General features: G+C 39.0%; 1 protein-coding gene across 5 annotated transcripts in view; it reads right to left on the bottom strand.

The window, feature by feature from the left end:
- The window catches only part of cacna2d3a (calcium channel, voltage-dependent, alpha 2/delta subunit 3a), a 782368-nt gene that overhangs the window by 639845 nt on the left and 115681 nt on the right, over nt 1-26842 (bottom strand). For all 5 annotated transcript variants that reach the window (XM_073072214.1, XM_073072211.1, XM_073072212.1 and 2 more), the window contains exon 3: nt 3356-3472. In XM_073072214.1, coding sequence (XP_072928315.1) covers nt 3356-3472 — 117 coding nt within the window. The remainder of the gene's footprint in view (nt 1-3355; nt 3473-26842) is intronic.

Below are 26842 nucleotides of genomic sequence, written 5' to 3'. Positions count from 1 at the left end.
TTTTGTACTGTTACGCTTTCATTCGAGTGAAATGTCCTAAATGGTTTAGCCATTTCTCCATCAAATGACGTACAGCGAACAGCCACCTGCACACCATGGCAGCAGTCCTCTGTCTCCGCCAAAACTTGTTTGACAGAACGTGTCAAGAACATTATCTCCACCATCTAATAGGAGAGGGATAAGTAGAAGTGGGGGAACACAGTCTCCCTCGTTCCTTTCCAAGCCACTATCTCAACTTGAGCATAACATCCTCCATTTTCATGGATTTTTGCATCACCTTTAGCCACAAATGAGGCACCAGGAATGTGAAAGGTAGCTAACATTGTTCCCAAAAGTGGAAAGGATAAACCAGGAAACTACTGGCTGGTGAGTCTTTCATTACTAGGAGGGTGTGGTGAACTACATATACCTGTCTGGACTCGCCCCCCCCCCCCCTACTGACTGCTCCTGTGGCTCCTCCCACAGACCCCTGTATAAAGACGATTGGAGGCACTGCTCCTCCCTCAGTCTCCAGGATGTTGTGTGATGGTCTCTTGCTGCTGACGGTGCTTTCTTCCAGCTAATAAAAGCCTGTCTCGACTCATGTCTCCAAGAGTTATTGATGGTGCATCAGAGGGAAACTGCTTGAACAAAGTTTATTAGGAAGGGGGATGATGGCACTTGGCAAGGCAGGGACTGATTAGAAGGAAACAAGTATAGAAGAGATTTGGCAGGATGTTGTCTGAAATAGAGGGCTTCAGTTACAAGCAGAAACTGGATAGGTTGTGATTGTTTTCACTGGAACACCAAGGAATGGTATTATAAAGGTTTATAAAATTGGTAAGAGTACAGACAGAGTAAATAGTCATTTTCCAGAAGTAGAGTTGTCTGATATTAAAGGACATGGATTTAAGGTGAGAGGAGATAGATTGAAAAGATATCTGAAGTGCAGTTTTTTCTGCACATAGCGGAGGCAGTCACAATCACAGCATTTAAAAAGCATTTCACAGGCACATGGATAGGAAAGAAATAGAGTCACATGGGCTAAAAGCAAGAAAATAGGATTAGTGTAACTAGAAATATTTGTCAACGTGGACAATTTGGGCTGTTTCTCTGTTGTACAACTCAATGACTCAAGAGTCAGTGTTTTAGTTCAACGGGCCTTCATCAAATTTACTGACTTTGATAAAAAAAAGTTTTAAAAATTGCTTAAAAATTACTTTCAAATGCTAGAATTTATTTCAATCAGAGATAGTGCATTAAGGTAATGCCTTGGCAATGTTAACCACTGCTTTTGTCCTCTTTAAACTGTATTACATTTATCCCTTCAACTACAGAGCTGATGTGAATTAAGAGAGCAGTGTGAAAATCCTCTGAAAAATTTAAAGCTTAGTTGAGACATTGTCTAGATGAGGTTTGAAGACCGTTCTAAATTATAATTATCCTTTTGCAAACGAACTGACAATAAAACACTGATTTGATATGCATCTCATATTTTTTTTTAATTTCTGACTTTATGGTGAACACCTGGAATTATTTACAATGCTTACTGTTGATTACTACAGGCGATGCAATCTTATCTCAACAAAGTGCGGTTATTTGCTTAATTTGTTTAAAAGTTTTCAGTTCAATTTGCATTTCAAGATGCCAAATTAATTTATAGCGCTGAGGAACAAGATGTTCGGGTTCAGCACTATTCTGAGTTGCTACATTAAATACAGCTTAGCTCTTTCCTCTAACTACACATCGCCAGACTATGAATGATACATCAGCAACCTTGAGCTGGCAACACTACTACGGCCCTAAATATTAATACAAATGTATAATCGAAATCAATATTTAGTGACTTATCAGTAATGTGTTCTATTCTTATATCTACAGGCAGGGCTCTAATCTCCAGGATATAACAAAGATGCTGGTTAATCTTATATGTTCTGCTGGTAGCACTGTAGCTTGCTGGGCTAATACAAAAGAAATAAGTTACCAACACAGGAAAGATGTTTGTCTCTACTGCCTAAGAATAAAGAATTATATGGAATAAAGTACTCATAAGAGAGAAGGAATGAGGACATCAACAGGAAACCACCTGAACCACTCTTTTCAAATAAGTGTCTCAAAAATACATTTTTCAAATTAGAGTTAAGACAGAACACTATGAATGGATGGGCCATTGACAGTGAAGTTGTCATATGCTTTTGTTCTAATTCTTGTCAAATCCATTGGTCTGGAAGGCCTGAGTCTTTGACAGACGGAGATTCTGGACAATTAGATGAATTCATAACCCAATACATTTTAATTCACTTTATTTTAAAAGTATGATTACAAATAACAGTTTCAAAGTGGATTTATTATTATCTGCATTATTATTATTATCTGTATGCATGCAGCATACAGCCCTGAAATTAGATTTCCCCACAGACAGCCACGAAACAAAGAATCACGGAACCAACCTGTTGGAAGAAAAACATCAAGCCCTCCTCCCCCACACGCAAAAAGAGTTGTGCAAACAAAAAAATGAGTGAAAACACAGAATATAAAACACAAAATCTAAAAGCATTTTTCAGTCACAGTTAGTCATACAAATAAAATAACAAATTAAGTTAGTCATACAAATAAAAGCTGAAGTGTGTATCAATGCAGATTTTGCACAAATGTGAACTCTGGAACAGATGTACAGCTATAAGTTGAAAATATAAGTCATCGTTCTTCATATTTCCTAACAATGGCTCAAAATTACTTTACTTCTAAGGAACTCATTTGCTGAAAAGCATTTTGCAACAGCTGTTAGCTCTGGAAGGTGTCGCAGAAATGAGAGTAGTTCTTTTACCTCTTACAAGGAGTTTTCACCAAAGATTGCCCATCTCTAATTTTAATTACTCAGTAATCAAATCCAACTGCAAGCATGTGCAACAAAGAGCTACACTAGAGCAAAGTGAAGATTAAACAGTTGCAGGATTTTTGCACTTCGATTTTCACTCATTTACCTCAGCGGAGAATGTGAGGCTTTACTGCTTTGTTACCAGCTGTGGTAACTTAAATGCAATAAAAATAATGGTTTAGATCAGTGTGTGCAATAACTGTCTTACAGAATTAGTACCTCTTGTGTTTCCTTGCAGCTTACGAGTAACGCTTGTACAGATGGATTACTTCCTTATCAGTAAGATGCAGATTCAATTTTCACTAATCACAGCGAGAGACTATGCTATAGCGAAGCATTTTTGCATGCATTTGCGCCTAGGAAATAGTTTTGTCATTATTTTTTATTACATTTGAAGGTTTAGCAGTTTATGCGATGCAAAATGAAAGGCAGACAGTCTTCGATTGCGATGCACATTGTCAAAAAGAATTGTTCCAGCAGTTTTATAGGTGTACTTACTCGTACGGCTTCAGCTTTATTATGAAACATTTGTTCCATATCCTTTGCCAGTTTCTTGACAAGCTGGAGTCCATCTATTTCCTTAACAGTGACAGTCTTTTCATGCTCTTTATATTTCTGTGGGACAAAAAAGAAAGACAATTAATACACATAATGTCATTCTAATTAGCTAGTAGTAGCACCATATCATCACCTAAGTTTTAAAACTAAACCTGAAATCAATAAGGACCACCCTAAAAAAAAATCATTGGCGATGAAATCTGCTTCTTTCTTTAATGTGAATTCTGTAGCATAAAAATGTGATAAATATGAACTGTGCCATCAAATCTCATCAAGTATATCCACTAACATGTTTCTTTAGCTGAATGGAGTGAATTATGTGTGCTAAATTGTGCAACATCCCATCATATTTTAGATCATACTGATCTCAAATTCTAAATCATTTCTAACGCAAAATTAAATTAACTTCTTGAGGAAACACAATCATATCTGAGGGAAAAAAAGGATAACAAATTGGCCCAATTTTTAAGCAAATTAACACCTGATATAGCTGATTTTTTTTCAGATATTTTCAAAAATTAAACAAGGTATGCGAGATTCCCAGGAACATATAATTGCAGGTTGTAAAATACCATAAGATAATAAGATATAGGAGCAGAATTATGCCATTCAGCCCACTGAGTCTGCTCCACCATTGAGTCATGGCTGATATTTTTTCCCACCTCCTTCCCTTAACTCCCTTATCAATCAAGAACCTATCAATCTCTCCTTTAAATACACCCAATGATTTGGCCTCCACAGCCCTCTGTGGCAATGAATTCCACAGATACACCACCCTCTGGCTGAAAAAGTCTTCCTCATCTCAGTTTTAAAGGGTTGTCCACTTATTCTGAGGCTGTGCCCTGAGATCTTAGACTCCTCATCACCACTCTATCCAGTCCTTTCAGTATCCAGTAGGTTTCAGTGAGATCTCTCTCATAGGCTAACCTTTTAATTCCTGGAATCTTACTTGTGAACCTACTCTGGACCTCTGGTGACAGTACATCATTCCTTAGACTCTGAGTCCAGAATTGCTCATAACGTCCCAAATGCAGTTTGACAAGGACCTTATAAAGCCTCAGTGGTACATTCTTGCTTTTATGTTCTAATCCTCTCAAAGTCAATGCTAACATTGCATTTTCCTTCTTTACTACCAAACCGATCTACAGATTCACTTTAAAGGAATCCTGAAATAGGACTTCCAAGCCTCCTTGTAACTTCTGAATTCTCTGCCCATTTAGAATATAGTCTACACCTTCCCAATGCTGTATTCCATCTGTCACCACTTTGCCCATTCTTCCAACCTGTCCAAGTCCTCCTGCAGTCTCCCTGCCTCCACCACACCACCTGTTCCTCAACCTATCTTAATAGTGTCTGCAAACATGGCCACACGGCCATCAGTTCCTTAATCCTAATCACTGACGTATCCCAACACGGACCCCTGTGGAACTCCACAGCATGTGTCCTATAGATGCAGCAGTGAGAAATGAATCATAAGCAATAAGAAAATAACAAGAATGAAGTGACAGTGCAAATGAAAAGACAATCTTGCAAGTAATAACACAAAAATAGCTGGAAGTTAGTTAGACAATGCAATTGGTAACATTGTGCATAAATGCCTTGAGCAGAGCAAGAGTAAATTTTCCACTTTCGGTGCAATAAGAAAATTGCCCCAAAATGTGTTTGACATTGTGCTAATTAATTACCTTGACCATAATAAATGTTTCACATTTCCCTGAAAATTGCAAGACTAATTCCTTCTTCTATACCTTCCATTGTTCTCTCACCCTCCTTTCTTAAATATTTTAATTGGATTAATTACTTTCAATTCACAAGATGTATTTCAAATTCTAAGAATTTAGGAAGATCACTATCAGCGCCACCTCCTTTAGAAACCAGGATTATAGTCCATCTGGCTAGGTTTGTCAGCTTTTAGCTCCAACACTTTCTCTTTGATGATATCAATTACTTCATGTTCTTCACCCCCTTCAGACTCTTGTTTCATCACCAATTTCATTATGTTTATTGAATCTTCTACTTTGAAGATGGATGCAAAATATTTGTTTATTTCCTCAGTAATTATTTAAAGCTTTGTGTATGTGTTTCTTGTATTAAAAATCCAATTCTTATCAGATCTGTATGTGGTTATCCTAATGAGAAAACTACACTGTTCATCAAAGAAATTGGAAACACAATATTGTTTGGGTAATCGCATTGTAATCACCCAGTGGCACTTGCAAATTCCTGGCTGGTGGCTTTCAAAGTTGGAAGAGCAATTTGAGGAATCCATTTTGAGTGGTCTGTGAAAATGATATTGGTAACTCCTCCTCATTCAGACAATCAAAGCAACCAGCATCAGAATCAGGTTTATTATCACCGACATGCGACGTGAAATTTGTTAACTTAGCAGCAGCAGTTCAATGCAATACATAATCTAGCAGAGAGAGAAAAAATAATAATAATAAATAAAATAAAAGCATAATAGTAAATAACCAGCATGGTGAAGGTGGCCGATAATGTCTATCTGAGGCAGTATGGTTCAAAAATACACATTTGCTAGACTTTGGAAGTGTTGTAGACTATTTTCAATGAACAAGTTAGCTTCTGTTATTCCATCCAACATTTTAAAGTGTGGATTCTTTTCTAAAAAGGAATTCCATTCTAGTCCACTTTTGCCTAATTAGCAAATGAAAAAAAGTACCAGTTGTAATTATAAATGAGCAATTCATACTAGTATTAATTCAAGTAACCTTGGGGATTTACAGCATGCTTTCCTGTCTCCTCTACTCCTGTGGTGGACAGGTCACACTGAGTGCTCTGGTCCTTTCTATTCAGGAACAAAAGCACCATTTTTTAAACTTCTGTGTCAGGTAAGTAGATAAAGGCATTCCAGGCTTAGGTTCATCCATTAGCAAGGCCTACTTTAGAAAAGAACAGTTGCACGGGTGGAAGACCATGTCGAACCTCTTTTAAGTGGTTTCTCTCAGCCAGCATTACTGCAGCACTGGGCAAACACCATTTCCCAGAAATCTCAGAATTGTATGAAAGTCTCATTCTCTCCTCCATCCCCTCAAATTCCTTAATCAAGAGTCAGGGACATTGCTTCCCAAAGTATGCAGAACCTGCAGCACTTGAGTCATTGCAGGAAGTTACAATAACAGCTTTCGGTGTCCTGCTTCAAAAATTGTCAAGGATATTACAATACATATTCACCCAATCCTTATATACTAATAAAAGAGATTAGTAGTAGCACTGCACACAGCCTGAGCAGTGAGCATCATTTGTTTAATGATTCCTTTAATTGACCAAAGCATTAAATTGCAGCATAATTTAACACATGATAGATTTATCTGAACTAAAAATGAATACATTCTATTTATAATGATACTCTGTAAAGTATCATTTTGATATTGGTAATGTCTCTAAAGTTTGATGGTTGCTATTATTTTATTAAACAATTATTGCCTATAAATTATAGTAATTTTTTCTGATGTTAAAAATGCTGTTTATAAGCTTGCCACTAAAAAAAAACTACAGTATTTATTCTTTTCAATTTTCTCCTAGAGAATGGCTTTGATACTGTTTAATTTTTGACTTTCTATTTTTGGTTTACAAGAGTCTCCCCCTCCATCACACAATTGCTTCAGGATTCCTTCTTGTTTCTAGTTGTGCTTCAACTTCATGCCACTGTCCTCCTCTATTCCGAGACTAAGCTTTTCCACTGTTCGGGAATTCCACTGTTATGTTCACCGACCAGGCTTTATGTACATGTGTCTAACCCCAATCCCCCAATCCCCCAATCTTGACCTAGCATAACTGAATTGCCTTCGGTCCTGTCGTAACCAGTTTACCCCATTTTACTCTGCTGTGTGGCAAGTCCCGGCACTGCAACATATCCCACCTGCTGATGTGCAGTCTCTACCACGGGATGGCATAAACGAAGAAAATGCTTTAACTTTTTTGATATGAATTGCTTAAAGTCTGTTAATTTGCTTCAATATCCCCCATCTTTGATAGGTCACTTTAGTTCTTCATACTGTTTTAGAAATTACAGCTCAAAGATATGTTGCTTGTTCCTTTAATTGTAATCCCTTGCCCTGTCCTTTCTGTACATCTCTTCATTGAACATAGCACAGTACAACCTCTTTGGCCCACACTGCAGTGCTGACCCTTTATCTCACTTCAAGATTAATCTACCCCTTCCCTCATACCTAGCCCTCTATTTTTTTCATCAAACTACCTATATAGGAGTCTCTTAAATAGCCCTGATTTATCTGCCTTTGCCACCACCATTAGCAGTGTGTTCTATGCCCATACAAAACCCAACCTCTGACATCACCCCTATATTTCCGCCCAATCTTCTTAAAATTAAACCCTCTCATTGGCTCTATGGGAAAAAGGCGCTGGCTGTCCACTCTACCTATGCCTATATCAAGTCCCCTCTATCTCATACACCTCTATCAAGTTAGCTCTCATCCTCCTTTGTTCCAAAGAGATAAGCCCTCTTCATGCATTATTACGGTACCATAAACAGTAGAATGCAAAGGCATAAAACAAATAATTAGACATCTAATTTCTTTTTAGCAGCTATTTACTCTAACAATTAGAAATCTTGCCAATATTTCTTTTCTCTCTCCACAACAGACTTTGAACTCCAATATAAAGCTTAATTGTTCAGCTGCTATTTTAGCATGCTCAGTTCAACTTGGCTGTCCTCAGCCCAGATTTCACAAAGTACAGCCTAGAGAAGTTATATAATCCTCATACTTATTCATCCACACAAACATACAAATCAAAGCATATAATTGTTTCAATAACTCCAGCACTTCTGCTTCCATTACTCCACCCAGAAAGGCTTTTATCAGTTTTCTTCCATTGTATAATACTTTCAAAACCATTTTCTTATACTTCACACTTGACATTTAACTTAAGGTCCCAATATCTATGCTTAGAAATTAGATTTCACCCATTTCCAGTGCATTTTGAATAGGAATATTGCACTAAAACAGGACTAATGCTGTTTCCATCAGCAGCTCCACAAAGAGCTGTCTTATGCCTTCCACAATGGCCACTGAGAAGTCAACTGGAGTTCCCCTGGCAACCGCAGATTAACTACCTGAAAGGATTATCTGCAGGCAAGGGGTGGGTGGTTGGAGATAGGGAGAGAGGAACAAATCTCCTAAGTGTGTGAACAGCCCTGCATTACGGTCTGCCTAGGTAAGCCCCATGCCCTGAGTGACACCCAGCAGCTTTGTGGTGTCAGCTGATGAAGGGGCCGGTGCTCATGTAAGATCGGATTTGCACAAATGTGATGGGACCACTGGCTATACAAGATTCCTTACAGGGCATTGTAAACTGAGGTTAGTAGGTATTGTGTGAACATTATTGGATTCAATTGAACAATGAAGTTTGTAGATCATGTACAAGAACTTCAAGTCACGTCGGCAGTAGAGGACCTGTGACAACATTATCTGTACGACTGACACCAGGAAAATATCAGCCACGGTAAAGTAGGTGGAATAGCATCTGGAAGAGATGGCAAGAACAATCTACCCCAAGTAGACATACCAATCAATCCTACTTCCATGCTCTGTGACCTAATTCTCTATAGATTTATTAGATACAAATACAATATTATTCATGTCCACGGTAGACTGAAGAGATTAACTACACATACATTCTCATAGGACTAGAAAAATAGTCTGCTGACAGCAGATTACCGACTTGGCATCCCTTTTGTACATTCCTCCCAGAACAAGTACTTTATCTTGTACCTCAGTGACCAGAATTGAATGTAGTGCAGCAGGCACAGCATGACCAAAGTATGCGCTGCTTCGGAACGAGGACTTTATACTCCTGTTGACTTCACTACCTTGTTACTCAGTCCAGCAATCTGTTAATTTCCATTCATACAGTACATAATATCAATGCATGTAACATTTTGAGTGTACTTCTTCATTTTTTCCATCTGTCTTGACCATTCCACAGATTTATACCCGCTAGCTAAAGAAATTCCTCCTTACCTCTGTTCTAAATGGACGTCCCTCTATTCTGAGGCCTGTGCCGTCTGGTCCTAGACTCCCCCACTATCAGAAACATCCTCTCCACATCCACTCTATCTAGGCCTCTAGTAGGTTTAGTAGGTTTCAACAAGATTCCCCCCCCCCCCTCCATTCTTCTAAATTCCAGAGGTACAGACACAGAACCATCAAACGCTCCTTATATGTTAACTGTTTAATTCCTGGGATCATTCTCATGAATCTCTTCTGGACCTTCTCCAATGCCAGAACATCTTTTCTTAGATAAGGGGCTCAAAACTGCTCACAATATTCCAAGAGCAGTCTGACCAATGCCTTAAAAAGCTTCAGCATTACATCCTTGCTCTTATAGTCTTGTCTTCTCAAAATGAATGCTAACATTGTATTTGCCTTCCTTACTACTGACTCAACCTGCAGGATAACCTTTAGGATTCCCAAGTTTTCTGATTTTTTTGAATTCTCCCCATTTAGAAAATAGTCTACACTTTTACTCCTTCTACCAATGTGCAAGACATACAGTTCCCTACACTATATTCCATCTGCCATTTCTTTGCCCACTCTCCCAATCTGTCTAAGCCCTTCTGCAGACTCCTTGCTTCCTCAACTCTTCCTTCTCTTCCACCTATCTTTGTATCATGTGCAAACTTGGCCACAAAGCCATCAATTCCATCATCCATATCATTGACATATAAGCTGAAAAGAAGTGGTTCCAATACCGAAACCTTCAGAATATCATTCATCATTGGCACCCAACCAGAAAAGGCCTCTTTTGTTCACACTTTCTGCTTCCTGTCAGTCAGCCAATCTTCTATCCATGCTAATATCTCTCTTGTAATACCATGGACTCGTATTGACTTATCTCTATCCTTCCTCAGCTTTTCCGACTCCTTTTTCTGGGAATGGGCTAGAGACCAACATCCACTCTAAGTCCACTTTCCTAGTTTATTAATCAGTTTTACTGTTGACGGTGAAACAATATCATTACTCCGAGCCTGGCTGTACACATCAGCAAAACAATAATTAGTGTCCCCTTTTCCAGACTAAATCAGTGCATTACATATCTAATATGTCCCAAATACCAGAACACATAATCTCTGGAATTTGCTGCAGTGGTCAGCTTCACTTCTGCTTAGGGCATAGTAGGCTACATTTGTGTAAATATCAGTGCAAAACTTTTTTAGTGGCACAGTTAAATTCATATGTTGGTATATTAATACATTAATAACTATTTTTTAACAAAAGATAAATGAACAACAGCTTCTACAAATGGGAAGTCAATAATCCTTAATCAAGTTTTTCTTTGGTACATTAGAAGCACAGCTGGAGAGTCATTGTTTTTCAGTGGGAAATACTTCTGCTTGGAAGGGATTTAGGCTCAAAGACAAGAGCATTTGTCATTTTTTGACAGGGATGCAGTAAAGCATTGCTTCAACAGCATCCACTTTACCAGATCATTTCACACAAACACTCAGAAAGGAAAACCACTACTTCACTGTCAGCACATTTAATGCTTTTCATGCTTTCGAGTCACAATTTTTTCACGATAACTGAGCATCTAGTAATAACCTGCCAAAAGTAAGCCAGGGGGAGTTCAAGTTTGAATGATTTTGGCAAATCCAAACAAATTGATGTTAAGAAAAAACAGTACAAATGAAAGGCAGGTTGGTCAGGAGTTGGTTATACAGAGAACAGAACTATGGTGAAAGAGAGAGAGAAAAAAAACAAATCAGACCAACCAGCCTTATTCATACTACAAAGATGGAGGAAATCTTACAAGGATTAACGTTTGAAAAAGGGAACTGATGACCCCCTAACATTGTTTAAAAGTGTTGCAGGTGTTGGCTTGCATGTTAAAAATATTCATGGTTATAAATGTAATTTAAAAATTAGTCGTGGAATAGGCTTTACTTTTCAAGATATTTATCTCTTAAATGAGAGATTTGCCCATTGTACTTTGTCTGGGTGTGAAAATGGCAAGGTAAAAATCCAAAGAATTTCTTCTATTCTATCTTCTTAACTCCTTCTAAAGTTATCCAATAACAATGCTACCTACAGGTATTGTCACAAGGAGAGACTCAGTAGATCATTGGGAGCATTTCATCAAAAAATGTGCAGCTGACAACTTGACAATTGCAGTTCATCACCTGCAGTCACCACTGACATGCAGATACCCCACAAACCATCTCTAAATTCCACAAGGATGAACAGCTGGTCAAGGATGCCCTGTCGCCATCTTGTAAGAATACTTGCAGCACTTGGCTGGTGTGAAATATAATCTGGGTAGAACCAGTACAGTGCAAAAGTCTCAGGCACATATATATAACGAGGGCATCCAAGACTTTTATGCTGTACTGTATTTGTCCATGTGGAGCAGAAAGAGAGAGAGAGTTTATAAATTTGGTGGGAGCAAAGGATGCTGGGAATGGCAAGGGGTGGAGCATTGTGGGAGAGGGGTGGGACAGGTGGCAGAGAAGGAGTGCCAGGGGCAGGGGGTGGTGTGAGTGCAGCCACACCCAGCTCTGAGACACCAGGCAAGTGTTATGAATTATTTTTTAAAGTTTTCCGTAAAATCTGACAAACCTCTCATCAATTCTCGTAATAAAGAAAACAACAGAATGCAACACTCTATCTCAGGAATGAAACTTTTCATAGATCATTAATCTGTGAGCATTTCATAAATATAAGCTGTACTCTTTCCTGTTTTTCATGGTCTTCCTCTGGCTGAAAAAAAACAAGACATTCCTCTTTCACTCTCAATCCAAACTTACAGAAGAACAAATTTGTTGTACTTAGAGAGGGTGTCAAAAGTTGCTTCTGATTTTTCTACCCCATTTTCCCCAGTCTAGGATTGTTTCACCACACTTACAATATGTACCTGTACCAACAACAGCACATCCAGCAATGCTAGTGTAACAGATATTCTTTAAATGTCTGCACTGTCTCGGCCCATCTTCCCCATAATTAGTTGCAGGAGCTTTTTGTTCATTGAGTATTGGAGATCAGATAAAGAAGGAGACAATCCATTGGTCCAGAAAAATGTGATGAGATAGATGAGAGTATCATCAGCATATATGTAGAATGCAATGTGTCTTGAGATGATGTTACTAAGATCTGGAACCTACATGAAATATGGTAAGTAGCCCTGGGTTAAACCCTGGGACCATCCAGCAGCATAAGAGTAGTAAGAGAATACATTGAGCTCTGTCTGCATTAAGTAAATGTGAAGGAGACCAAAGAAGAGCAGTTCCGCTCAGCTGGACAACAGAGGGACAACTGAGCTGGACAGAGTGGCAGATTCTGCTGGAACCTACAGATCATGGGAAATGGCTTACCGCAGCCAAGGTGACAAAGGATTATATTTGTGACTGTGAAGAGGACTGTAAAGTGCCATGGGATGGACAGAGTCTCCTGATGTTTACCACAGTCAAGGTAACAAAAGATTGTATTTGTGACTTTGCTGAGGTCTGTAAAGTGCCATATGAGTTTAAAATGGCAAGGCATCACAGGACAAATGATTTATACTCTGCTCCTTTCCAAGTCTTGTAGTAATGTACTTTCTTCTCATTGCAGTCAATCAGCCAAATGCCTTAATTCTGCTCCTGTTTCTTACAGTCTCTTTCCCACTCCCATTCTGACTCTCCGAATATGGCCTTCTGCACTGTTCCAATGAAGTCCAACGTAAGTCTGAGTAGCAGAACTTCATCCACCATCAGGGTATGTTGCAGTCTTTCTCTACTCAATATCAAGTTCACCAATTTCAGGTAACTCATCTTTGCTGTTTATATCAATTCTTCTGTCAGTTACCCATCTGTAACATTAACTCAGTTTTTCTCTCTATACTCGACTGAAACTACCCGATCTCCTGAACAGTTTCTCTCTCACTCTTTAGCTGCCTTCATCAACCTATTGACAAGAAGGCTTCATCAAAAGGAAACAACCATGGCATTCCTGACCTTATCCTACAACAGATATTCTTTTCATCCCATCCATCTCTCAACAGCTCGCCCTTTCATTTAAAACAACTTTTCTTTCCTCATTCCAGGTGCTGTTGAACTCTGCTACACCTTCCAAAGACAGTGCCTAACTGCTGAGTGTTTCCAGGATTTTTGGCTTTAATCTTTCTCCAATACTCTCATCCCAGAATCGATCATTTGTAGTCATCTGGGTGCATTAGCAGAGCATGAAATGGAGGTCTAAGTGTGTAAGATAAGATCAATAATGCAAAACAGTTCAAGATCTTATTTTGTCAAAAGTGGTTTCAGAGGTAGAATATTTGTTTGACCATTGCAAACAAGCTTTTTTATATATAAAAACAGTATTTATCAAATTCTAAACATTTGCAATCACAATGGCTTTTGGGACCACCCAGTGAAGGAAGCCATTGAAATAAGAATAGAGAATAAGAATTTCAACAAAGACAAAGATCTCACTCTAAGGAAGAACCAGAATATGACTTTAAGCAAGGTGGGACAGTGGAAACCTGATTGGTTGAGGACTAATCAATCAGGAGGGACGAACGACGGGAATTGAGAATACCTATGTTCCACTGGACTAGACGTGCCTAGGCATCATCCCTGATGAAGTTATGGAGTTTGTCACCAAAATGTTGGCTAAAAAATCATACCTGGACCCAGCTAGAAGCCCGAGAAGAGTTAATGCATCTGCCATCACAGTCAAATAAGAAATCAATGAGTCCCAACTCAAATTGGAGATATTGGAAGGAGCAATCAAAATGTTAGTCAAGAAGAGAAGGTTTTAAAATAATAGAGAGAAGGTAATAAAGAGTAGAATAAATTGATGCAAGCAATAGAAAATATATCATGGAAACGGGGGACCACCAAGGATGGCACAGGAAGTCAACATATGAATGCAAAAGATTGTATGATTGTATTATGATTGCATTATGATTTTTTCATCTTCCCAAGATCTACCCCTTCTCTTGACGCATTCTTATTACAAACTCCTTGCCTTTTTATAGTGTTGCCCTATTTGTTCTCTCTTTTATTCCGCAGCCTTCTTTCCCACCTCCCCTGATTGTTTACAATCTGTTTCTATTACATCTCTAAGCTTTTCCAATTTCTGATGTAAATTAATTAACCTGAAAGATTGACTGTAGTCCATCCTGCTAGTAGCAGCTGGAACTCCACTTTGTACTTTTATTTCCAATTTCGGTTATCCACAGCATTAATAAATGATGCTGGCTCACAGGTTTCTTCCTATGTGTTGAATGAATTTAGGAAGAAGGGGTTGGTTAGTTCACTCAGTGGTGTACTGCATCCTCTGGATGGTTGGTTTGTGTCACTTTTGATATAATTTGGATTGGGAAAATAATATAGATCTGAACGAACCAAAATACCTAATAATCTTTAGATACAGATGGCAAGTCTCTAGTCGATTCAAGATGTGTAATTGAAGTAGGCCTTTTGAATAATATTTCTTGCATGAGCAACCTTACCAACTGCAGTAAACCTGTTTGGTGGAGAAAAATCAAAGTGTTATATCCAGGGAATGCAAATTCTCTTTATATATGTACTGACGTTTGGTAGGCAAGTTATATTACATAAAAGTCTCTGAGTTCTCCCAAGTAAACAATGTAGATTCAATTTTAATGCAAAGATGAGTATCAGACTGTAGCGTGGAATTGGCTGTACTGAACCTGGAAGATAATTAAGTGTTTCAGATTTTCCTGTTTCAACAATTCAATTTTCCTTCTGAGTTGTGTCTCCCAATTGTATGATATACATAGGGAAAATGAAAGGAAGGAATTATAGACCAGTTGGCCTGACATCTGTTGTCAGGAAATTGTTAGGAATATTAAAAATTTGACATCCTAAATACCACACATTAGAAAGTGAAGCTATTTACCAAAATGATTCCAGGGCTGAAGGATTGATGGAAAGGCTGATGAACCTGGTGTTATTATCCTCAAATCAACTAAGCATTAAAGAGAGTTTTTTTGGAGCCAATTAAAACCATGAAGAGCATAGAAAAATGAATAAGGTAAAGGATCATATTTTAAAAATGTCAGAAATAAATTAGCATCATCCATCATACATCTATAACAAATTATTACAAACAGAACCTCTAAACAGGTTACAGTTTTTATGAACAGAATACACCACTCGAGCACATTAACCGTTCTTGCCAATATTATTTGTAAGTTTATAAATAAAAATGAATGTCAGTGGGCTTTACCAAATGTTGGTTAAGACAAGTCTGATTACCCTAAGTTAGACAGCAAATCAATCATTGCTGACACTTCCTAAATATATCATAAATTATACTAGGACCAGGCTTTATGGTATAACAGCAGCCTAACCAATAAAAATTTTTATCTGAAAATATGAAGGCAAAATAAATTGCAAAGCATAACAGCATTTATACTGTCATCTCTGAGTCAATTAAAGACAATTTCTATCAAACAAATTGGCTCCACAGTGTATTTGAACAGAATTAAAATTGCAGCTAAATGCTTTGAACTCAAACTTCTAAGCCAATTTGAATTATGAAAGTTCAGGAAAAGTGAACCTTTCCCTTCCTAGCCCAACCCAGACAACTGTCACAAATATCAGCAACAAAATAATTTACATTATCATGAAGGCTTTCACACCTGATTATTATTTAGACTTGCAGCAGGGTCTGAAGGAATGTGCTCTTCCACTGTCTGAAGTGCAAGCTAATTCATTATATCAAAGCAACCATACAAAACGGATGAGAAGTAAACACAAATTTGATTCATCGTACCTTAAGAAGCAATTATACTTTGAGCCAGAATATTCTCATCCGCCCTGACAGGGGCAAATGTTCCCAGTTATTTCAAGAGAAATAAAGAACACAGGAAATTTCATTCCGGCATGCAAAAGGAAAGAATTACCGGTAAGTTCTATCTCTAGGAAATCCTTCCTGGCATATATTAAATATACAAAGTTATTTAGTAATTTGCAGAGCACAGGGGTTTGCTTCTGGGATTCATCTTCAATACTGAATATGAGAAAGTATTTGACAATACTCTAAAATATTACATATAGACGAATTGTAATAGAAACAACATACAAATTGTTTCTCTCGCTATCTCAGATCTGATGAAGGGTTCTAGACCTGTAGAGTGAACCAGTTCTCTCTCCACAGATGTTGCCTGACCTGCTGAACTTTTCCTGGATTTTCTGTTTTATCATATACCAGTTAATTACTAAAAGTTAATGTAAAGATGGAGATTAAATAAGAAGTGAGATGCTATTAAAATTGCCAAATTGTTTTTGTTTTATAAATAAATAGAACTCTAAAAACACTGCAAGAATTTCATTCAGATCAATTTTTTTGGAATACTAGAACAACACAACAATATCAGTGAACACAATTATTGTCCAACTTCATCATGCTTCAGAAATGTTTCAAAACCTGGAAAATATTGGCCAACTATTATAGGTAGGAACCCACAATTCCTATGTTATTTTTAATGGTTGGAAATCAGTTTTCAAAACTGACAGGCATGTTCAAAGAGCATGAATTCTAATTATTACCTGATAAATTATTTCATCTCTTTATTATTTTTAATCTGGATATGATCTGCATAATGGAGCTTGATTTTGCATCACTATTTTAAAAATACACTGTGATGTGAAGTTTGACGATGGGAAAAACAGTGTGCTGTCATTTCTGCAGGTATTATATTGATCCTTGCCAAGAATAAAACAGGTTCCAATTATGGTAGAAGGATTTTAATAAATTACAGATTTACTTTATAGATAGGTACGTCTACAAATTGCACAGGCTCAAATTACAGCTTAAAACATTTGACAATCCAACAATCACATTTAAGTAAAATGGTTTAAAATGTGTAATTCTAATTTAGACATGAATCATGCAGAAAACCTCTTAAATGGCTCATTTGAAGAATTATTCCTACAACTCTAATGTTTACACTTCATTAGTAGTAAATTGGAAGAGTATACGGGTGTCATGGTGGGAAAATGGACTTAGGCAGGATTAGTGTAACAATGGGTGTGCAATGTAGGCAAAGGCCGCTGTGTGCCTCCATCCAGTTATTTCAATTAAAAGTGACACGGTGTTTCTAAGAGGATGATATATATCTTTGCCGAAATATTTCAGAATTCACTGGAAGCATTTTATGATTTATCAGACAAGTGCCACTTCTGCAATTAAAATAATAAAGAAAAAACAATTAAAACATTACAAATTAGCTTATATTTCACACCAGTTTTTTGCAAAGCCACTATCTTGTTTAAGTATAATATCCAACTTGCCAGACTTCCTAGTATACTTCACATTGTTTACGTATTTAAGCAAGTTTTTAAGATGGGAGAAATTGATACCATCAAGAGCAATAATATAATGAATATAACACAATCCCTATTTCATAACTAATTGGCATTGGGTGCAGTCTGTGGCCTATCTGATGTATCTGCATGTTTTAATAAAAGTTACTAATTTTAGAGCTTTTACAAGTCCTTAGTTGAAGTACAAACCCTGCCATAACTGGCTGAATAACAGTTTCCCTGAAATAAATTCATTGAATAATAGATTATTCTAGAACAGCGAGAATCACTTAGCATTTGTCCTAGAGGATCGTTCAGATTTATAATTAAAAATTCTATCTATTTCTCAAAACCAGTAAGGTTGACAAAATGCTATAATGTTGATATTGGAATTCAGTTGGCTTAACCCACAGGATTATAACTCACCTTTCATACTGCAGCTTTATGTTTCTCCTTTATTCCTGTTCATATTTGCCAGTCATTAAAATATTAAAATAGAAGGGTATTATAAAATTATAAAAAGGGTAATATAAAATTTAATCTGTATCTTTGTACCATTTATTCTCTATTGGGGGATGCAATAAAGACAGGTAGGGACACATATTCGGAACTTTCAAAGAACCTAGATAGTCTATGAGAGTAGGCAAAGATCAGGGCAGTACAGTAGCTTGGTGGTTAGCACAACACTTTACAGTACAGGCGACCAGGGTTCAATTCCCGTCACTGCCTGCAAGGAGCTTGTATGTTCTCCCCATGATCATGTAGGCTTCCTCCAGGTGATCTGGTTCCCTCTGACAATCCGAAGACCTACCAGGATTAAATCAGGGATTGCCTGGCGGCATGGCTGTAAGCCTATTCCACGCTGTATCTCTATAAAAATAAAAACCCCCCCAATGAAGCAATGTGTGAAAAAAATATGGAATTATTAACTTTGACAGGAAAAAATGTATTTTAAAATGGCAAGGTATTATAGAGTATCTAAATGAGAGGGGGTCCTACTGCACAATAAAAAGAAGTAATTAGAATAGCTAACAGAATGCGTATTGCTTATTGTTAAGGGAATTGAATACTATGTTATGCTTCAGTTCTACAGGGCACTGCTGAGACCAAATCCAGAGCACTGTGCTTAGTCGTAGTCTCTTTACTGAAGGAAGGACGTAATGCATTGGAAACAGTTCAAAGATTCGCTAGACAAATAGCTGGAAAAGGCAGATTGTCTCATACAAAGAGACTGGACAGACTTGATTTGTATTCACTGGTGTTTAAAACAGTCAGAGGAAATCTGATTAATCGAGTAAAAGTCCTGAGGGATTGTGTCATGTGGATGTGGAGATGATATTTCGTCTTGTGGGAGAACTGGATCACTGCTTAAAATAAGGGCTTGACCACTTGAGACATGTGCCTTTATTTTTCTCTTACAGGGTCATGAATCTTTGTCACTCTCTTTCTCAAAGGCCAGAGGAAACAGAGCCTTCTAATATTTTGAAAGTAGAGTTAGAAGGATTTGTGATAAACAAAAGAATGAAAGATAACCATAGGACACATGAATAGGAGGTTACAGTCAAATCAGCTATGATCTAATTAAATAAATGAGCAGGCCTGCCTCGGATTCATTTGTTTGGCTCATTTCATCCCAGTACTTTGTCTTTGCATTGGCTATTAAAGTGAACGTAACTTGCTACTTTGTTATCACAAACTTCTCTGATATTCCTGTTTTTCACAGTGAATCTGCTAATGACATTCCTGCCTTTGGGTCTGAGTACGGCTGGTGGTGTAGTGGCCTCAGCACTGGACTTCAAGGCAGATGGTCCTGAGTTGAAACCCAGCCGGGCCCCAACCTGGGCAGGAGCGGTGTCTGCGCGGAAGAAAGGCCTGGCAATCTACTTCCATATCTTGCCATGAAACCCAATGGTCCATGAGGTCACAAAGAGTCGGACTTGACTTAACGACTGAACAACGGCAGCCTTGAACCAAAACACAAAGTAGTGACTCATCTGGGATGATTTGTTTTGTACAGAACTTTCTGTTGATTTAGTAAATCAAAAGTTATTATCTTGCTAAAACTAGTATGTAATTGTGTATGTGTAATAGTATTGAGCAGGTGGTAATTTGCGCATAAACTCTCCCAGTACACTTGTGGCGGTTGTCCGTCATATCTGACGATGACAGTGAAATCTGCGCAGGAGAGTTTTTAACGTGGAAGTCGAGGTCTAGTGGTACAAGTAGGGGTGTCGTCTTTGGTTGCAGTGGCTGACCGTGACTTCTGTGCCTTGCAGTGCCCTTCGCTCTCCACAAAGCGTTGCAGAACTACCTTCCTGGCCATTAGACCTCACTGTTGATCTCATTGCCCAGTCCGCCGGAGATGACTTCACCTGCTAGGACAGGCATATCCCTTCCTTCCTCACCGGGATATGAGGTCCTCTGGCTGGTTTTGCCTGCCCGTCGAAGCGGTGTACCGCTGTCACATGCCAACAGCTCCAGGCAAGAGCTAAGTGTCCAAGTAGTGAGCTGCCCAAGAATGGACAAGACAAGCACCCTCACCAGAGGCGCTACCCCTCCTTGAACACCACATACACTCGTATCCACACACACTAAATGCTGGAGGAACTCAATAGGACAGGCAGCATCTATGGAAAAGCGTACAGTTGACATTTCAGGCCGAGACCCTCCAGCCCAAAATGTTGACTGTACTCTGTTCCATAGATGCCACCTGGCCTGCTCAGTCCCTCCAGCGTTTTGTGTGTGTTGCTTGGATTTCCAGCATCTACAGATTTTCTCGTTTGTAAGTTGAACAGACACTCTTATGATCAGTTTTAAACCTTAACATCTTTTAAAATATTACTATAAAAAGGTTACTTTTCTACAAAAGGTATATTTTTAAATGGGAGTAATCTGACAGTATATTATAATTATGATAAAGTCTGTACAGAGAGGACAATTCCATGAATGGGGCAGTGTTGGGTTGCCCAAAACCAAGATGGTTAATATAAGGTGTGCCACAGTAGCATAGTAGTTAGCACAGCACTTTACAAGTACAGGTGACCTGGATTCAATTCGCACCACTGCCTGTACGCTCTCCCTATGATCCATGGGTTTCCTCCTGGTGCTCTGCTTTCCTGCCACAGTCCAAAGACGTACCAGTTGGTAGGTTACCGGTAATTGGTCATTTTAAATCGCCCCGTGACTAGGCCAGGATTAAATCGGGGTATTACTGGGCAGCATGGCTCAGCATTCTGGAAGGGCCTACTCCATGCAGCAATTCAATAAATAAATAACTAGTCACTAATTACTTGGATAAAAACTTAGAAGAATGGTGAGAATGTAAAATTCATTGCCACAGAGTAGTTTACACAAATGAACCAACGCATCTAAATCAATGCATGAGGGAGGGGACAAGGAATACAGATTGTGAAAAGGGAGAAGAAAATAGAGAAACGTTTTGAAAGAGTGAAGTGAAGTATGAATGAAGGAAGGCAGGAAAGGACTAACACCAGCAAACAACATATTGCTGAACTAAAAATCTCATGCAATCAAAATGTTTTAAAACAGATCTCTGAGTTACGACGATTAAAACATATTAGCGCCATGTAATGTTGACAAAATACTTTGCAGAGTTTTGATATCAAAACAGTATTCTAATGAAAACAGTTATCAAATTGAAACATTATGAAGGATCCTGGGCCAAAACATCAACTGTTTATTTTCCTGCATAGATGCTGCCTGGCTTGCTGAGTTCCTCCAGTATTTTGTGTGTGTTGAAAAGTTAACTCTGTTCCTCCCTCCACAGCTACTGTCCAACCTGTTAAGCATTTCCAGTAAATTCTGTTTTTATTAACGTTTCCTACAGTTTTATGTGATTCTTGGGAAAAGAAAGGAAAATGGACATGAATTTCCATGGAAGTTTGAAAAGCAGAAAACTGCCCCAAAGGACTCTGCTGTGACATGAACAGCCAAATAATACATTGTTGAAGAAAAACACTAATTAAAGCTTAACCAAATTTAGATTTACTGAGCTCACTTTGACCCCTCCTTAACAGAGACTGTTTAAAAAATGTGATCTGTAGGATTCCACTGGTGTACAATTGGCTAAACTGAATTGACATTTTGAACCAGGGTCCTTCATAATGTTTCAATTTGATAACTGTTTTCATCAGAATACTGTTTTGATATCAAAACTCTGTAAAGTATTTTGTCACTACATGTCGCATATACATTTTAATTGTGGTAGCCAAGAGATTTGTTTTAAAAGGTCTCAATTGCATTAGATATTTAGCCAACTCAGTTTGCCTCATATCCCATGCATTTTCAGCAATCATGGAAATCTAACTTGATTTGGAGATCAGCTACAGGGCTAACCAAGCTCCTGCTCCACTACTAGACTGAATCTCAAGCTCAGCTTTACACCAGCAAAGAACTAGCCGAAAAACAGGGGCTTGATTATTTGAATGGGGCTAGCTTCCCTTAGAACAAGTGCAGACAGTGTTTGAATTGTCTGACTTGATTTTGATGTTTTCGATTATTTCTTACTATTTTATTAAATTAATTTAAAATATTATTTTAATTGTTGTGGAGGTCAATGGGTTAGGCAGAATAATAGTTTGGCATGGACTAGATGGGCAGAAAGGCCCATTTCTCTGTTGTAATGTTCTATAACTCTATGACTAGTTAAATATATTTGCATATTTCTTAAATATCTCTGAATTTTAAAGACATTTAAAAATGGCTCAAAGCCTTTGGCAGCGGTGAGCCAAAGATTATCAATGCATTCCAAGCAGGATGCTTCAAGATACACAGCAGGGGCTCTCCCTCACTGAAAGCATCTTAGGTGAAGAAAGTTCAATCATTCAGCCTTCTGTAGCCGTAAAATTTCAGTCTGCTGAGCTGGGATCCCGGCTACTGAGTTTAGAGAGCAGGTCAGCTCAAGCAAAGTTCAACTGACTGAGTTTACACAGGATCCAGGCGCCTGTACCACTGACACTAAATCATGGTGGTGCGCACAAGAGATGGAGAAATAAATATAGAAGACTAAAACACTGAAGATGCTGGAAATCAGAAAAAAAATTAATATGTTGGAAATACTCTGCAAGCCAGTCAGCATCTGTGGAAGGAGAAAAAGTTAATATGTAATGTTGAGGCTTTATAAAGCACACATGAGGCCTCACTTGGTGTATTGTGAGCAGTTTGGGGCCCCTTATCCAAGAAACAATTTGCTGACATTGGAGAGAGTTCAAAGAAGGCTTTAAAATGATTCTGGGATTGAAAGGCTTGCCATATGAGGTGTGTTTGATAGCTCTGTGCTTCTACTCACTGTAATGCAGAAGAAAGAGGGGTGACCTCATTGAAACCTATCAAATGATGAATGTTGGATGTGGAGAAGATGTTTCCTATGGTGGGAGAGTCTAAGACCAGAGAACACAGCCTCAGAATAGAGGGGCATCCTTTTAGAATGGAGATGAGGAGGAATTTCTTATGTCAGAGTCATGAATCAGTGGAATTTGTTGTCACAGGTGGGTGTGGAGCCCAAGTCTTCAGGTATACTTAAGACAGCGGTTGGTAGATTCTTGATTAGTCAGGGCACGAAGGGATATGGCAGGAGACTGGGGCTGAGAGGGAAAATGGATCAGCCATGATGAAATGGCAGAGCAGAATGGATGGGCCAAATGGCCTAATTCTGCTCCTATATCTTATGATCCTATCATCTTATACTTCAGGTCCAGGACTCTTCTCTAGATGTTAACAGTCTCACCTTCCATAAATGCTGCTTGATTTGCTAAGTATTTCTGAATAATAATTGTATACCATTTCATTGTATATTTAATCAATATAACATATTATTAAGTTATTAAGGACTTAATAAGGATGCTTTCACTATGAAGACAAGCGTAATATTCAGTTATAACTCTTACCTGTGCTATTGCGGACAGATGTGCCCGAGTCAGATGAATCTCTGACAGTGAGGTCAAGGAGATTTTTTTCTTTGTGCTGGTTCTCCCATCACCTGCGCCAAAGCTGGTTTTGCAGGCAAGACTTTCAGAGCTCTGCTAGTGACTCTGCCACTAGTCAATCTTGGGAATGGGCACTGAAGTCCCTCACTGAGTGCACATTCTGCATTCTCAATACTTTTTCGAACTGATATACAACATCAAGGAGAACAGATTCACCAGGTGAGAGAAGCGGTTGTAGTTACCTGCAGGAGATTTCCCTGCCCACATTTGACTTGATGCTACAAGGCTAATTTGAACTCTAACAGCGTTAAGTGGCACTCCTTCCAGACTGCGTAGTCTGATGGATGTGTCTAACAAAATGCTGCAGGAACTCAGTAGGTCAGGCTGTATCTATGGAACAGTCAATAAAAACACAAAATGCTGGCAGAACTCAGCAGGCCAGACAGCATCTATGGGAGGAGGTAGTGACAACGTTTCGGGCCGAAACCCTTCATCAGGAGTGAAGTAACATGGGATGGTCGAGGGGGGATAAGAAGTGGGGGGAGGGATAAAGTAGAGAGCTAGGAAGTGATAGGCTGGAGGGAAATGGACTAGGGGGAAGGTGGAGAATTATGGGAAATAAAAGAGAAAGAAAGGTATGAAAGTCGCCGTTTTAGGCAAAGACCCATCTTCAGGACTGGAATGGAAAGGGGAAGATGCAGAATAAAAACCTTGGGGGACAGGAAGGAGGATAGCTAGAAGGATAGATGAAGCCCAATGGGTAGAAGAAAAAGGGCTGGACAGGAAGGAATTTGATAGGGGAGGAGAGTGAACCTGAGGAGAAAGGGAAGGAGGAGGGGAGCTGGGAGAGGTGATAGGCAGGTGTAAAGAAGTAAAAGGCCAGAGTGCGGAATAGAAGAAGAGGGAAGAGAGAGGGACATTTTTTTTAACCGGAAGGAGAAATCAATATTCATGCCATCAGGTTGGAGGGTACTCAAATGGAATATAAGATGTTGCTCTTCCACCCTGAGGGAGGCCTCATCATGGCACAAGAGGAGGCCATGGCCTGACATGTCAGAAGGAATGGGTATTAGAATTAAAATGTTTGGCAACCGGGAAGTTCCGCTTTTGGTGGATGGAGCATAGGTACTCGACGATGCAGACCTCCAATTTACAACGAATCTCACCAATGTAGAGGAGGCCACATCAGGAGCACTGGACATAATAACCCCAGCAGGTTTGCAGGTGAAGTGTTACCCCACCTAGAAGGACTGTTTGGGGCCCTAAGTGGAGGTGAGGGAAGAGGTGAGTGGACAAGTGTAGCACTTTGGCCACTTGCAGGGATTAGTGCCAGGAGGGAGATTAGTGAAGAGGGATGAATGGACAAGAGAAACATGGAGGGAATGATCTCTGCATGTGGAGACTCATGGGAAAGTAGGTAAGGACAAGAGGACTCTATCACTGTTAAGGTGGCAGGAAGAAAGGGTGAGTGCGGATGTTTCGGAAATGGAGGAGATGCAGATGAAGACAGCATCAATGATGAGGAAGGGAAACCCCGTTCTTCGAAGAAGGAGATATCTCTGATATCCTGGAAAGGAAAGCCACATCCCGGGAATAGATCAGGTGGAGATGAAGGAAATGAGAAAAGGTTTTATTATTTTTACAGGAGACAGGCTGGGAAGAGGTATATAGTCAAGATAGCCATTGGAATCAGGAGTTTTACAAAAGATGCCAGTCTTCAGAGATCAAGAATGGGCAGGGAGATGTCAGTGGAATAGAACTTACCCAGCCATTATAATGGAGGGTGTAACTAGCTCAAGGGTAGGATTCTAGCAGTATCGATCAATTAATTGGATAGTTCTAATTCCAGCATCTGCCCATATGTTTACAAAGAGGACTTCCCAGGGTCAATTGAATGCCTGTAGCTCATCACAGCTATACATACACAACGTGAATAAACATACAACTCACTGTTACGCAACAGCCTTTCCTATCTTGGTGGATAAACAGCCGTATTAATTCTGTGAACAGCAGTAATTTGTCATCATAAGTTCCTAATTATGATTAGAACTAGACGATAACCAATTCTTAATGGAAACTAATTTATTACGGAGAATTTTTATCTGCTGTATGAAATAAAAGTTTTCTAATGTTTGCTGCTCACAGAATTACGCCGTGGGTTCACATCTGTTTGTGCAGTTCCAGTTCACTAGTTCAGAGAATAAAGTATCACCTCATTATCAAGTTGCCAAGTATGAGTGAATTTGCAGACTCTGGCCTCCTAATAAACAGCCAAATCTAAACCACAGCTAGCACAGTGGCAGTTTGAAGATAAAATGTTAACCTTATCTGGCTACATCTGTACCATCACATTCTAAGTTAAAATAAGGTCATCAATTGCCGTCTTCCTGACTGCAACTGCTTCGGGAGATAGAAGCAACAGTGAAGATTGCAACTGAAATGGAAACATGCGAGAATTAACTCCTCCATTAAAATCGGATCGAATGAACTTGATGCATATTTGTGAACTGAGAATGCCAAATAGATATAATTGGCTACCTTAATTAAATAGCATCATATATTTGCAGAAATCCTGTGAATGTCACTCCACATTCCTGATACTAGTGGTAAGGAAATGCAGAATCTATTATAAAGAAAGCAGTGGCAAAGCATGTTAATAATAAGATGAGACAGAATTGGTGTGGACCTCTGTAAAGGAGATCAAATTTGACAACACTTTATATTCCACTTGGGTAGTCTACAACCCAATGGCACGATTACTGAGCTTTCAATTTCAGATAATGTCCCTCACCTTTTTTCATTTTTCCTTCTTTACCTCCTCCTCCCCATTCAGATCCTCTGGTCATCCCATTTTAGTTCCCCCCCATACTCTCCCCAGCCCCTTTTAAACCATCTTTGTCCCCTGTATGGGTGGTGCCAAGCTGTATGGGTCCTAATGCCCTTCTCTTGGACAACATCAGTGGCGTGGAGAGGGGAGACTTGCAGCTTGGGCAACTGCCGGTCTTCTATAAAAAAAACCTTCCCCAGGTTTGAGCACTGGAAACTTTCCCAGGCGCAAATCCATGGTCTATCAAGACTAACGGAAGCCTATACTACACTCTCCTCTCCTTTAGATTCCTCCTTTTTCAGCCCTTTACCTTTTCCACCTATCACCTCCCAGCTTCTAATTTCATTCCTCCCAACCCACCT

This window comes from Hemitrygon akajei, chromosome 19, assembly GCF_048418815.1.
Source record: "Hemitrygon akajei chromosome 19, sHemAka1.3, whole genome shotgun sequence".
In the NCBI taxonomy this organism is placed as follows: Eukaryota; Metazoa; Chordata; class Chondrichthyes; order Myliobatiformes; family Dasyatidae; genus Hemitrygon; species Hemitrygon akajei.
The sequence above is the reverse complement of the archived record's forward strand: the minus strand, read 5'-3'. Positions and strand labels throughout refer to the sequence as shown.